Source organism: Schistocerca piceifrons, chromosome 4, assembly GCF_021461385.2.
Source record: "Schistocerca piceifrons isolate TAMUIC-IGC-003096 chromosome 4, iqSchPice1.1, whole genome shotgun sequence".
NCBI lineage: Eukaryota > Metazoa > Arthropoda > Insecta > Orthoptera > Acrididae > Schistocerca > Schistocerca piceifrons.
In genome coordinates this window covers 612,857,459-612,871,354 of record NC_060141.1, presented here as the reverse complement: position 1 = coordinate 612,871,354, position 13,896 = coordinate 612,857,459, and the positions used below count along the sequence as shown (strand labels likewise).

Here is a 13,896-nt window from a genome sequence, read left to right as displayed (position 1 = left end):
GGGATCTGACATTCCACGCTCCGATCCTTAGAACGCCAGTTTTCTTTCTCCTGATAAAAACGTCCTCCTAACTAGTCCCCGCCCGGAGATCCGAATGGGGGACTATTTTACCTCTGGAATATTTTACCCAAGAGGACGCCATCATCATTTAATCATACAGTAAAGCTGCATGCCCTCGGGAAAAAATACGGCTGTAGTTTCCCCTTGCTTTCAGCTGTTCGCAATACCAAAACAGCAAGGCCATTTTGGTTAGTGTTACAAGGCCAGATCAGTGAATCATCCAGACTGTTTCCCCTGCAACTACTGAAAAGGCTGCTGCCCCTTTTCAGGAACCACACGTTTGTCTGGCCTCTCAACAGATACCCCTCCGTTGTGGTTGCACCAGCCTCCCCACCAATGGTTCATGGGGGGGACTATTCGCATATAGAGAATACAATGAGTTGCAGACAGGTACAACAAAAAGGCTGCTACACATTTTATCTTTCAACTGAAAGGCCTTGTTGTGAAGTACACATTCACACAAGCACAACTCATACATGCATGACCATTGTCTCCAGCCACTGTGCCCAGACTGAGTCTAGCCACAGCAGCCAGAGGCAGTGGTCATGTGTATATGAGCTGTGCTTGTGTGAATGTGTGTGTGTTTTCTACTTCAGAACTAGCCCTTTTCGTCGAAAGCTAAAATGTTTAACAGCCTCTTCATAGTGCTTGTCTGCAACTCAGTGTCTACTCTATATAGTGAGTAGCAATCCATCCTTTTCATAATATTGTTGTTATATATCCTGGGCTTTCCATTGTGTAATACACATTTTGTTGTTCATGATGAAACAAATACATTACAGTGCGAGCCCACTTATTGACATGACATTGCACCCCCATCTGGCCTGGATGCATGGTGTGACTCAGTTGAGTTGGGTGTGATAAAACCATTGTATCCTCTCCTGAAGTGAGCTGCCTCACAACTGTTACAACTGGCCCTTAATATCATGAATACTGGCACTATGACAGAGTTGACATCCAAGCTAGTCACACACATGTTCAGTCAGGAACAGATCTGGGGATCTTGCTGGTCATGGAGTGCCTCGACATCATGCAGACAGTTCAGAGTTGCATCAAGTGGATGAGCATTGCCTTATTGGTTAGTGGCACCATGATGCTGTTGCTTGAGAGGTAATACATCAGGACAGATGCTGTTGCATGAGACGTAACACGTGAGGACAGAAGATGTCCATGACATACTGTTGTACTGTCAGAGTTCCCTCAGTGACTACCAGCCATGACCAGAAATCATCCCCAATGTTCCCCTACATCAGCAGTAACACCACACTCTCTCTGCAAAACACTGGAAGAATGTGACCTCTTTGTAGGTCGTCAGCATACTTGCTGACAATGGTTATCTGGGGTAGTGTAGAATCATGATTCATTGCTGAACACAATGCAATGTCATCCATTAGCACTCCATTCTTCTCAGTCATGGTACCACTCCAAATGCAGCCATTTGTGTTGTGTTGTTAATAGCAGCACACACATGGGATGATAATTTCCGAGTCCAGCTGTTGCTAGTCTCTGACCAGTGGTGGGCATGGCACAGACAACTGCAGAGAGCCCATTCCTCGTTCTCAGACAGCGGGTCAGATGTGAAGGGGTTATGATGTGCTCGGTGCACAATTCGGTGATCCTCCTTTGTGGTGGTCGGATGTGTTTGCCCTGAAACTTGACGAAGAGGATTCTTGTTTTTATGTTCCAATGCATCAGGCTGCATTACATGGGAATGCCCCACAAGTCTGAATGTTGCATGATCTGACTGAGCCGGCCAAATGGAAACCCACAATGAGACTGGTTCTGGTAATGTTGTTCCACATGAGTACACCCGGCATCTCTATATCCTTCCCAGTGATCCCTCAACATCTGACACCATTCACACCCCTTATACACTGAGGTGACAGAAGCAATGAGACAGGGGTATGCACATATATAGATGGCGGTAGTTTGTATACATAAGGCATAAAAGGGAAGTGCATTGGCAGAACTGTCATTTGTACTCAGATGATAGATGTGAAACAGTTTCCAATGTGATTGTGGCCACACAATGGGAATTAACAGTCTTTGAACGTGGAATAGTATTTGGATCTAAATGCATGAGATGTTCCATTTTAGAAATCGCTAGGGATTTCAGTATTCCAAGATCCATAGTGTCAAGAGTGTGCTGAGGACACCAAATTTCAGGTATCACCTCTCACCATAGACAGTGAAGTGGCAGATGGCCTTTACTTAACAACTGAAAGCAGCAGCATTTGTGTGGTATTATCAGTGCTAACAAACAAGCAACTCTGCATGAAATGACTGTGGGACGTACAACAAACGTATTCGTTATGACAGTGTAGTAAAATTTGGTGTTAATGGGCAGTAGCAGCAGATGACTGACATGAGGGCCTTGACTAACAGCAGGACATCGCCTGCAGTTCCTCTCCTGGACTCGTGACCATATCAGTTGGACCCTAGATGACTGGAAAATTGTGGCCTGTTCAGATGAGTCCTGATGTTAGGTGGTTAGAACTGATGATAGGGTTCAAGTGTGGTGCAGACACCATGAATCCATGGACCCAAGTTGTTAACAAGGCACTGTGCAAGCTGGTGGTGGTCCCATAATGGCATGGGCTGTGTTTATATGAAATTTACTGGGTCCTTCATCCAACTGAACTGGCCATTGTATGGAAATGGTTATGTTCGGCTACTTGGAGACCACTTGCAGCCATTCATGGACTTCATGATCCCAAACGACAACATCGTTCCACCAGGCCACAACTGTTTGGCTTTAAGAACATTCTGGATAGTTCAAGCATACGATTAGGCCACCCAGAACACCTGACATGAAACGGATCTAACATTTAAGGGTCATAATTGAGCGGTCAGTTCATGCACAACGTCCTGCACTAGCAACACTTTCACAGTTATGGAGAACTATAGTGGCAGCATGGCTCAGCATTTCTGCAGGGGATTGTTCTAAAGTTACATGACCAGTAGTAATCCACTTTAACCAGGAGTTAGTATGTGCTAATGTAGGTAACTAATCATGTAAAGATCAAACTACAATTTTGAGATAAACAGCACCTATTTAGTATATACAGATTTTTTCTTTGTAATTTATTTGAGTAGATTTAGCTGCCATAAGGATAATAGCAGCATAGTGACCGTTTATAGTTCATATATCATACTGGCAAGTTTCTGTGACTTGTCTGTTTTTTGTTAATATATATTTCAACTTGTTCTAGTCTCTGATGGCTCTCCTTCTTGATGGGGTCTATTGTATATGTTTAATGAATGAATATATGTTGCTATGGTATGACCTTGGTGGAATGTAAATGTAGGAGTAAAAGTAACAGCACACCATATAGTTGAGGCATTGGGTAGTTAATAGGCACACAATTAAGCCTGAATATATTGCTAACCACTTAAACTATGTCCTTCTTCAGAGGTAACTAGTGCAGAACACGCATGCACACATGTCCCAGCTGTCTACATTGTACCTACACTGCAGCTGCAGTCGAGGAACTGGAGGAAAGCACTTGTATCATTATTCCTTTGATGTAACTAAGATTCCTACAAGTATATTGCGAAAGAATATCAAAACTATATCATACAATTCTTTTTTATTTTTGACACAATCACTTTTTTTACATGGACATAACCAGTTTTGGCCAACAATGGCCATCTTCAGATGGCATAGATGACATTTAGAGAACAAATGTTCATGAGTTGATAACATTATTTATAATGCATGAACATTTGTTCACTATATGCCACACATAGCATCTTCAGGAAGCCACTGTGTCAAACAAAGTGATCATGTCAAAAATAAAATAAAACTTTATAATAAGTTAGTCATTGTCTCCTTAAATGTAATATCAGTTTTTCCAGAAACTATATGGGTTTGCTGAATTATAAACGTCTCTTATGTGTACTACAGTGCGCTGGACATGAAGTCGTGCGCATGGTTGAAAGGTATTCTATTTCAGCGTGAAATACGTCACATGAATGGAACTGAAATACTGGTATTTTTCTTACAGATCGAAAATACTGTGTGATACAATGTACTGGATATCTCAAATCTTGGGCCCCTGCTAAAATAGGCCTTGAGGAACAGGAAAGTGAAGGGGAAGGTGATGCCTGCAATCTCTCCTGCCTTGTTGCTGTCGGTCGTGTCCAGCCACAAGTGACACAACGCTCACCACTGACAGGAATGAGACGACCCAATGTTCGAACAATACAGTTCATATCAAGGCATGCTCTTGATGGCAAATTCCTTTTTGTCGACCAAAGGTAATGCGGCTCAAAAAATAAGAATCAAGTAATAGCCACAGTATCTTGTTGTTTGATGGGTTGAAAAATGTATCACACTAACATAGGTCATTTTTCTCTTCTTGGCAGTGTACTTTATACACACATGTATTTACCATGCTTCAAATTCATGTGAGAAGTTTCCGAAATTTGGATCATGTGTATGTTACCTGTGTACTCAGCATCCAATTTAAATTACCATGTTATTACAAAAATTATAAGTTCAAACATGTTGTGAAGGCAACTGTCAACAGGTGTTAAGTATGTTATGAAATGTATGACACACAGATGCATAAGTTATCATTACCACTGGTTTTGGTAGTGATAATAAAAAAACTTACAGGCAACTGTGGGTCATTGCATTTCGTAAAACTACGATGACTTCAGTTAAGGACTTTCATATGTACTACCTCACACTTCAAAATGTAAAGAAACAAGTGGAAACTGACTAGGACATTAGGCAGTGTTACTGAAATTTGAAAATCTTTGAATTTTTAGCTATTGACAGTAGAAAATGTCTACAAAGCGGTCCAGTTTCTGTGCTATGAAAATTATGAAATTAGTTCTGTATATAAAATTTATTTTAATAAATACATACTCATATGTTTTATGCACTCATAGTTTCAGTGAAAATCTGTGCACAAAGTTAATTACTTATTCATCTGTGATAATGAATACAAGCTGAAGCAATGAATTAAAATTTGTACTGAGTTCAGGATTCAAATCTGGATCTCCCGCTCACTAGGCAGATGTGCTAACCACTGCACCACCCTGGCACTGCGGTTAACACAGCTGCACAGATTACCCTAGTATATCTCCCACCCTAACCCAAACTTCAATTCATGTTCCAGAAGGGAGGGAGATGAACTAGGGTAATATGTGCAGTTGTGTTAGCTGCATTGCCAGGATGGCACAGTGGTTAGTGCATCTGCTTAGTATGCTGGAGGCCTGGATTCGAATCCCGGCCTTGAAACAAATTTTAATTCATTGCTTTGTCCTGTGTTTTTTTATCATAGATAAAGTTGGGCCTTCATAAGTTTCTGGAACATATAATTTATCTGATTAATTAGTCATATGTGTTTTCCGCAGGGCTACCTTGGTACTTGGTTTCCTGCCTCAGGAGCTGCATGGTACGAGCATGTATGAGTACTACCATCATGAAGACATTGCACATCTTGCTGAATCACATAAAATAGCTTTGCAGGGTCCAGAAAAAGTTACAACTCAGGTCTGTAATGAATTTAAATGGATTCTTTGCTTGATTTCAGAGTGTACTTGTAAGGCAACTTTTTAATTCCATAAGGTAATTGTTCCACTGATAATAGTTGGTTTCATTATTTCTACAACTGAATATGTTTTACTCTTTTGATACTTTCTGAAGAGTGAACTGTGAAGAAATTACTTGGAGACCTGAGATTTGTTGAGCAAATTTTATTCAATGAGTTATTTCAGATGAAAAATCAACTACTCAGGTAGTTTTAAGCTCTAAGTGAAACTTCATTCCAAAGAAACTTGAATTGGCTGACAAATTACCTGCTACAAGTTTATTGCTCTTGGAATGATTTTTGTTCAATAAACATTAAATTAAATTTTTCTAAGTATTCTAGTTTGTTTGGTGCAGAATAACACAAAAAGGAAAACAAAATCTGACAGGAGGAAGTGACATAACTTGTTCTAAGGAGGACACTGCCTACACTGTGCAAACAAAGTGATTTAATGCATTATTTCACAAGTTATCAAGCAAAAATTTGAGACAGGATAAAAAAAGAGTGAGTGGAAAAACTATGCAAGCAACAGCTGAACGGGCCTGCATCAAGGATTAACATTCAAGAATATATGCTTCCCTTGAACCATTTTGCACTGATTTAACCCTAGGACGCCCAAGCCTATTTTTCTAACTTGGATGCCTGGGGAGGGGGGGGGGGGGGTTAAGTGAGCCCACAGGTATTAAGTAAGTTTACTGACGAAAAATTACAACTTTCGAAATGGTTTATGTATTTTAACTAAGGCATTGGTTTATATACGTTGTTAATTGTTATAAATATTGGACTGAGGGAATAAAAAATTGACATATTACAATACAAAATACAGACGTGTTCATATACAACAGACTACTCTTTGTCCTCAACTTCAAGGCAAGAGACACACTTCACAACTTTTTTTCTGAATGTGTGTTACACACATATTTATGACACTGTCCACAATACTGTTTTGGTTTACTTAGATTGTGTTATTTCTGCTTCTTTGTTTTAGCTTCTCTTACACAAATATGGCACCGACGTTTCCCTGCAGGAGACTGACATGCTTCTGTTGTCATTTCTTTGATTTTCTTTTGTAGAATAGTCTCCATTGATTGAACAATTTGGCTAGATAACTCTCTTGCATTGGCACTTCTTTCTTCTACCTACAATTTCACTAGTTCCATCCCAGCTTGCAGAAGATAAAGTTTTCGTTTGTTGTGTTTCTTTTCATTCCATCTTGGATGTTGCTGGATGAATATGGTGTTTGCATTGACAGCACAAATGTCGATGAGAGAGTAAAATACAGATAGAGGCCATCTCTTTGTTCCTATAAAGGCATACAATTCTTTCTCATTAGTCAAAGTAATATTTTGCCTAACTGCCTCTTCATTTGAATGTTTTACTATAACATCCATGATGTCAGGTGTAAGAAGTAACTTCAAGGCTTCTCCAGGTGAATGGCAAACACCAACTGAAGTTACTCCTGCCTGCTGTCTTACTATATTAGCAACAGATCTCCGAGGAATTCTGGGCTGTGTGGTTATGTACCTTCTTCCAGACTTTGCCACAATAACATCCTGATGATCACTGCCTGAAGCTGCGCTATCTTCATCTTCTCTAACATCCACATCACTTTCCCGATCTGAATCATACTCCATAACACCATTCTCATATTCACTTTCACTCCCCGAGACAGAATCTTCATGTAAAATTTCTTTCAGAACTCTTTCTAAAGATGAGTCATATATTCTTTTAGTCATTTCTAAGTCTGGGTGTGAACAGTAGGGAACTGCACTAACTCAAGTTTACAAAATAAATAACAGCTGACTGACATCAACAATCACTTCCTCTGAAGGTAAACCAATTGTTGTGAATATCAAGAATACCAACCTACAAGAAACTAACTTGCATATTGACACTAATGTTTCATAAAATAGCCAACAAACAATAACTCAAAAGGAATTTGTAGTATGAAAGTTACTTGGGCAAAAGCAGGGGACATAAAAAAATTGTGGGTTCAACGAACAACCCCCCTCCCCTTAGGCTTCCTTGGGTTAAGAAAAGTTCTTCTGCACTGGATGGCCATGATTCATGTATATCTGGAGGTAGCAGGAGGACCTAAAAATATGCGGAGGCATGACTATAAATAGGTGTTGTAAGTCTGCTTCTTCATAAATATAGATTTTATTAAGCACAACTTAGTATCAGATGCTCTCAGAAAGTAGTAGTTCTTGACTCTTCTGGAAATACACAGAGAAAAAGACTTTTCAAGGTGAATACCTTGTGGTAAATACAGCACTATGAATGTTTCTTGGACAACTCATATGTCAGTGCTGGAAAACACTGTTTGTAGTTTTGACTGGGACATACTTGGATAAAAACTATGCTTCTGGTGCACCCAAATGCCATCAGTTTGTTCAATGGAAACATAATATTTGGTTGAATGGAGAGCTATGTCAGTCTTATATTAGGCAGACAGGCAAATCTGTGGGCTAACCAAATGTCATCCGTAGGTAAAACTAATTGCAAATTTTGCAGTCCAGGAGAGAACCACATAATACAGGGTTTCATCAAATGATACACCGGGGAGCTAGCTGTAAACATCGGCTAGTTGACAAGTGAGAGCATGGTGATCCATGTCAGCTCTTAAATCTGCCATGAGTATTAATCTGTGTAACCAGGCTGTGCTAGACATATCCTTCCACACCTCTCCTGGAGACCTTTCCATATGTACGTATAGTTATAACGAGTGACCCATTGATACGTCTGGTGGGATTACAAAAAAAGTGAAGATAATGTGACCTTTTGGTCCCTTTTGTCACCAATCTATTGTCTCTATTAAGCTTTACTTCTTTCTAACTATGATTATTGTACACCATTGTTCTACACCAAGTATTTCAAGTGTCACTTCTCACTGAGTGTTGAAGCAGTACTTCAAAGAACTGATACGGGACTGGTGCCAGTAAATTTGCAATGCAAGTATCTTTTATCAAATATATTTTAAACTAAAAACACAATTAAAATTGATTAACTTTTCTTTTTATTTTCAGGTATACCGATTTAAAAGCAAAGAGGGATCATTTATAAAACTTCAAAGTGAATGGAAATCCTTTAAAAATCCATGGACTAAAGATGTGGAGTACTTGGTTGCAAAGAACTCGGTCATACTGTAAGTTAGAGAGATTTCCTATTAATTTATTTTTATTTACTGTAATTGGAAGAGTTTTGATTATTATAGATGTTTGAAAAGAACTAAAATAAAGGGCTTTGTACCAGAAGTGAAAGAGAGAGATAAATGAAACAAAAGGTTAAACTCAAATAATTTTGGGACTGAAAATGAGACCATGACAGCAAATAATAATAATAATAATAATAATAATAATAAAAGGGCTGCTAAGGTGAGGCAGTTGCAGTCAAACAAAGGCAGTTTTCATTATTGATTTTCTTCACATCATATCTTGCTGCAGGTATTTTGAACCAGTGCCCTGTATGATTTCCAATTTTATCCATGGTTATTCCTGTTCCCTACAACCAGTTCCTTTCTTTTAGTGGATTTAGAAGCCTCTGGTTTTGGATGTGGGTTTCCTGTCCACTTCCATATGTGTATACCCTGCTGGTGCAGTCCAGTATGTAGAAGTTTTTCAAAATACACTGAGATGAGCAAATTTACATACTAAAGAAAAGATAGGCAGAATGTAAAAAAAAATGATCATACTATCTTTAGAGGAAGAATGATCACTTAAATCATTGTGATCATTATAAGACACCCCTTCTTGAGAGTGTTACTTTGCATATAACAACTTCTGATGTCAGCAATATAAATCAAATTACCTTCTGAAGTATACATTTGACAGTCTCTGAAATGGTATTTTATATTGTTGATTGAATGATACAGATAAGTCATTGTCTATATAGAAATTTGTTGCTTTAGAAACATTTGTTTATAGCTTAGATATTATTATGAATATAGACTGAGCCTCTTTGTGATGGGCATAGATGATTGGACATATTTCTAACAGAGGTTCCCATGAAGATCATTTCTGGTTGGCATTCACTTTTGGAAATGAGGTATCTACAATGGTTTACAAAACTATTGCATTCACTTTTTATAAAAAATAATGCAAAGTTTTTGTATGAGTGGGCTGTAGTTTAACAATATATAATTAAAATGCTGTAAGCAATGTATCAAAACTGCATTGTAATGCATAAAAGTACACACATACATTACCTCAATTAAAATAGCTTTGTGACTAACATTTAAGTAAGTTAAGTTGCCAGTTGTAGTTTTTTCTTCATGTCGCATGCTCAATGTATTGCCTGTTTAGTTGGTATGTGCAAATGTTGTTGCTGTTGTGGTCTGCAGTCCTGAGACTGGTTTGATGTAGCTCTCCATGCTACTCTATCCTGTGAAAGCTGCTTCATCTCCCAGTACGTACTGCAGCCTACATCCTTCTGAATCTACTTAGTGTATTCATCCCTTGGTCTCCCTCTATGATTTTTACCCTCCACACTGCCCTCCAGTATTAAATTGGTGATCCCTTGATGCCTCAGAACATGTCCCACCAACCGATCCCTTCTTCTAGTCAAGTTGTGCCACAAACTCCTCTTCTCCCCAATTGTATTCAATACCTCATCATTAGTTATGTGATCAACCCATCCAAGGAAGCTTCCCAGAGGTGCTGAAGTATGTGGAAGTAAAACCGTTGCTCAAAAAAGGGTCAAGAGAGGATATGGGGAATTACCGTCCCATCTCCCTCCTTCCAGTCCTTTCAGAAATCTTTGAAAATGCTGCTGCTATGCAGATTCGAAATTTTATCGAGAAATATGATATTATTACGGAAAACCAATTTGGTTTCCAGCGTGGCAAAAGTACTACTGATGCAATTAACAAGTTTATCGACAAGATCAGCACATCATTAGACAACCATAATAAAGTTGCAGGAATCTTTTGTGATCTCACAAAAGCCTTTGACTCTGTAAATCATGCACTGCTTATCTATAAGCTTGACAAGTATGGGATCAAGGGTAATGTTCTAAATTGGCTTACTTCATACTTATCAAATAGGAAACAAAGAGTGATTGTCTCATCAAATGCAGCAAATTACTATTCAAAATGGAAAACAGTAGCCCAAGGTGTCCCTCAAGGCTCGATTCTAGGACCTATTTTGTTCTTGTTCTATGTTAATGATTTACCGAACAATATAAATGCTCCATCGATTTTATTTGCAGATGACACATCTGTATTAATTGAAAACCAGGAGCCAGAAAACATCCCTATCTACATAATAAACACAATGAACAAACTAGAAACATGGTTCCAACTGAATGGATTAAGATTGAACATCCCCAAAACCCACATAGTCCAGTTCAGAACAAAACAGTCAAAGCCCCAAGAAATTAAAATAACTCATAAAAATCAGGATATAGAAGAAGTAGATTCTGTAAAGTTTTTAGGGTTAAACCTAGATAAAAATTTAAATTGGAATAAACATGTTGACTACCTGTTAAACAAATTATGTAGCTTTGCATTTGCTATGCAAATATTAGCTGGTGCAACAGACATGAATACAAGGAAAATGGCATACCACAGCTACTTTCAATCAGTTGTAAGGTACGGTATTATTTTTTGGGGAAATTCAAGCAATATATTGCGCATACTAAAGCTACAGAAAAGAATAATAAGGAACATGTGTATCGCCCATCCGAGGACATCATTTGAAAAACAACAGTTATTAACAGTTCCCTCCTTATACATCTATGATATTATCATCTTTCTACATAGCAATTTAGAGTTATTCGAGAAAAACTGTTTCAGTCACTCATACAACACAAGAAACAAAGACAATTTTATGCTTCCCACTCATCGGTTAAACCTATATGCGCAGTCTCCTCAGTATATGGCAATGAAAATCCATAACAAGCTAAAAGGAAAGAATGTTCTGAGTATGAAGCTAGAGACACTGAAAACAAAGCTATATGATATACTTGTCAAACGCTGCTACTACACTGTTGAGGAGGTCATGAAGGATGAACTGAACATTTGAGCAGGATAAATTTACATATAGTCTTGTGTATAAATGTAGCTGTCCTTCACAAAAGGGAGGAAAGAAAAATAAAAGTTTATATTAATGTTAAAATTCTTTGTATCAATTAGGCCTAAGTTGTGTTATCCATTTTTTGACGTGTCTCCTGTACACTAATCATATCATTAGAAATTGTATATTATGAGACGAGTAAAACACTATTCACTGCCCTGTGGTAAAATTCCTGTGAGTGTTAATTATGTAGTAATGAAATATATAAAACAATAGCTGGGTAGTAGATGCTGTATAATATTTTTTTTAAAATTCAAAACATTAAAAGAAAGACACATCTCTTAGTCACATGAAATATAAAGGTTAGGAAAAGATTCTGAATCCTTTTTAGAAGACTGAACAGGCAGAATACATTGGTACACTGTATGCCAACAGCAACACTCCCATGCTAGGAGCATTCACTGTGAACCTAATTTATTAGTGTACCATTTCCTTGAATGCTCCAATGTTTCCTTTATCGATTTGATTTTCAGCCAACCATTAACATTATCAGGCTATGGTCTGCATCCATATATGGAATACAGTATGATTTACCATCCATTACATCAGCAATAATGTCTTCTGTGACTACCAGAGTTTCAAAGCCTCCCACATGTATTATTATTCTTGGGTCCTGTAACATACTCCTCTTGTAATATGGACTTTTACGTCATTACAACAGTGACTGGTATCGTCTTTCTTTCAGTTGTGAGAAGAGTAATTCTATCACTTTGTTATTTATATTGACACATTCGTTAATCCATTTTTCAGTTTATTAATTCTTGATTTCAGTTTATTAACTATTGCATTAATAACTATATTTTGCACAGTTCTCCTCCCCTCACTCTAACTGCGCTTCCTGTGATCATACTTTTGTGGCTTTAATGACATTGTTTTCAATGCCTTCCGTATTTCTATACTGTTGTCTATTATTGGTACTTCCATTTGCAACAAGAGTTTCCCACCCCAAGGGCAAGAAACTGGCATAGATCCCCTGTTCACTATTTCTCAGTGAGGGAGTCAAATAGAGCCAAATCCACTTATCTCTGTACCATTTCATTATGCACCTTTAACAACATAACCATTTTACTGCTTTCAGTTCACTTTTCCTCAGTCTTTTATATAATAATGAAACTAAAAAAAGAAAAAGAGAGAGAGAGAGAGAGAAATTACAGGAAGTTACCGTGAACGCAGAATAGTTTCAATATTTAGGCTGTAGCATGGTATTTTTTAGTCAGTCTTTCATCATTACATTTGACCATGTGTTAAACAAGTCTGTTGAATTTTTGAGCTACTTTGTTATTGAACAAATTAGCTGTGTGAAAATCTGGTAATACTAAATGTAGTACTTGAATATAACTGTTTTCTGTTGCATTTATATGTAACTATATTTGGACTACAATCTCATACAGTTTGTGAAGGCACAACACATCTAGCATATATGTTAAAAAGAAGATGAAGCACACAGTACTTCAAGTCTATATAGCAATCACTTTATTTAAGTTTTTATCAGTTGATTATGTACATGATAAATAACACCAGTAAATTATTGCAGGTCTGACATTCGGACTGTTGAAAGCAGTATACCACAGACCGAAGGGACAAACCACTCACATAGTGGTTTTGATTTTTTCACACAATGTAAGTATTAAAACAGTGTTTTTGTGTAATAGATGTTATGCAGTGTAGAGAGGAAGAAATAGAGAAAGAGATACACAAAAAACTACATCTTCAAAATATATTGAAGTAGTAGTACCAATATGTTGTCAGTTATACAATCAGAATTCAAGGTTGATTGCTTTATTGCAGCAAATGGAAACAGAGAAATGCAACGATTCATTAGTACTCATGTAGAAGCCAGCAAAATTGGTCGTCAGATTGCTGAAGAAGTGCTAGATTCTATGAAACAAGGAGCAGATTCATCACCTGGCAGCAGTCCGTCACCAGATGTTGATCAAACACGGCCATCAGTAAGTGCTCAAGACATTTTATTGGTTACTAGACTTCTGCCCATGGCTTTGCCTGTGTATGTTTTCAACACATATTTTGCACACCCCTCTCTTTCTGTTCCCACCTCTTCCTCCCTCTGTCCATCCACCTCATCTTTCCACCTCTATCTGTCTGTTTCCTCCTGCTCCTGTCATGGTCCATCACCTCCACCCTTTCTCTGACCATATCATTCTTCCCCATCTCTCTGTCCATCTCTACCTACCCCTCTTCTTTTTCTGTTGCTCACTAACCCT

General features: G+C 38.0%; 1 protein-coding gene across 2 annotated transcripts in view; it reads left to right on the top strand.

Annotated features, from left to right (window-relative positions):
* LOC124796367 (protein cycle) overlaps window positions 1-13,896 on the top strand; it is a 946,497-nt gene that overhangs the window by 916,472 nt on the left and 16,129 nt on the right. For both annotated transcript variants that reach the window (XM_047260526.1, XM_047260528.1), the window contains 5 exons: window positions 4,068-4,320; window positions 5,428-5,566; window positions 8,630-8,748; window positions 13,209-13,294; window positions 13,463-13,623. In XM_047260526.1, the coding sequence (XP_047116482.1) occupies window positions 4,068-4,320; window positions 5,428-5,566; window positions 8,630-8,748; window positions 13,209-13,294; window positions 13,463-13,623 (758 nt within the window). The remainder of the gene's footprint in view (window positions 1-4,067; window positions 4,321-5,427; window positions 5,567-8,629; window positions 8,749-13,208; window positions 13,295-13,462; window positions 13,624-13,896) is intronic.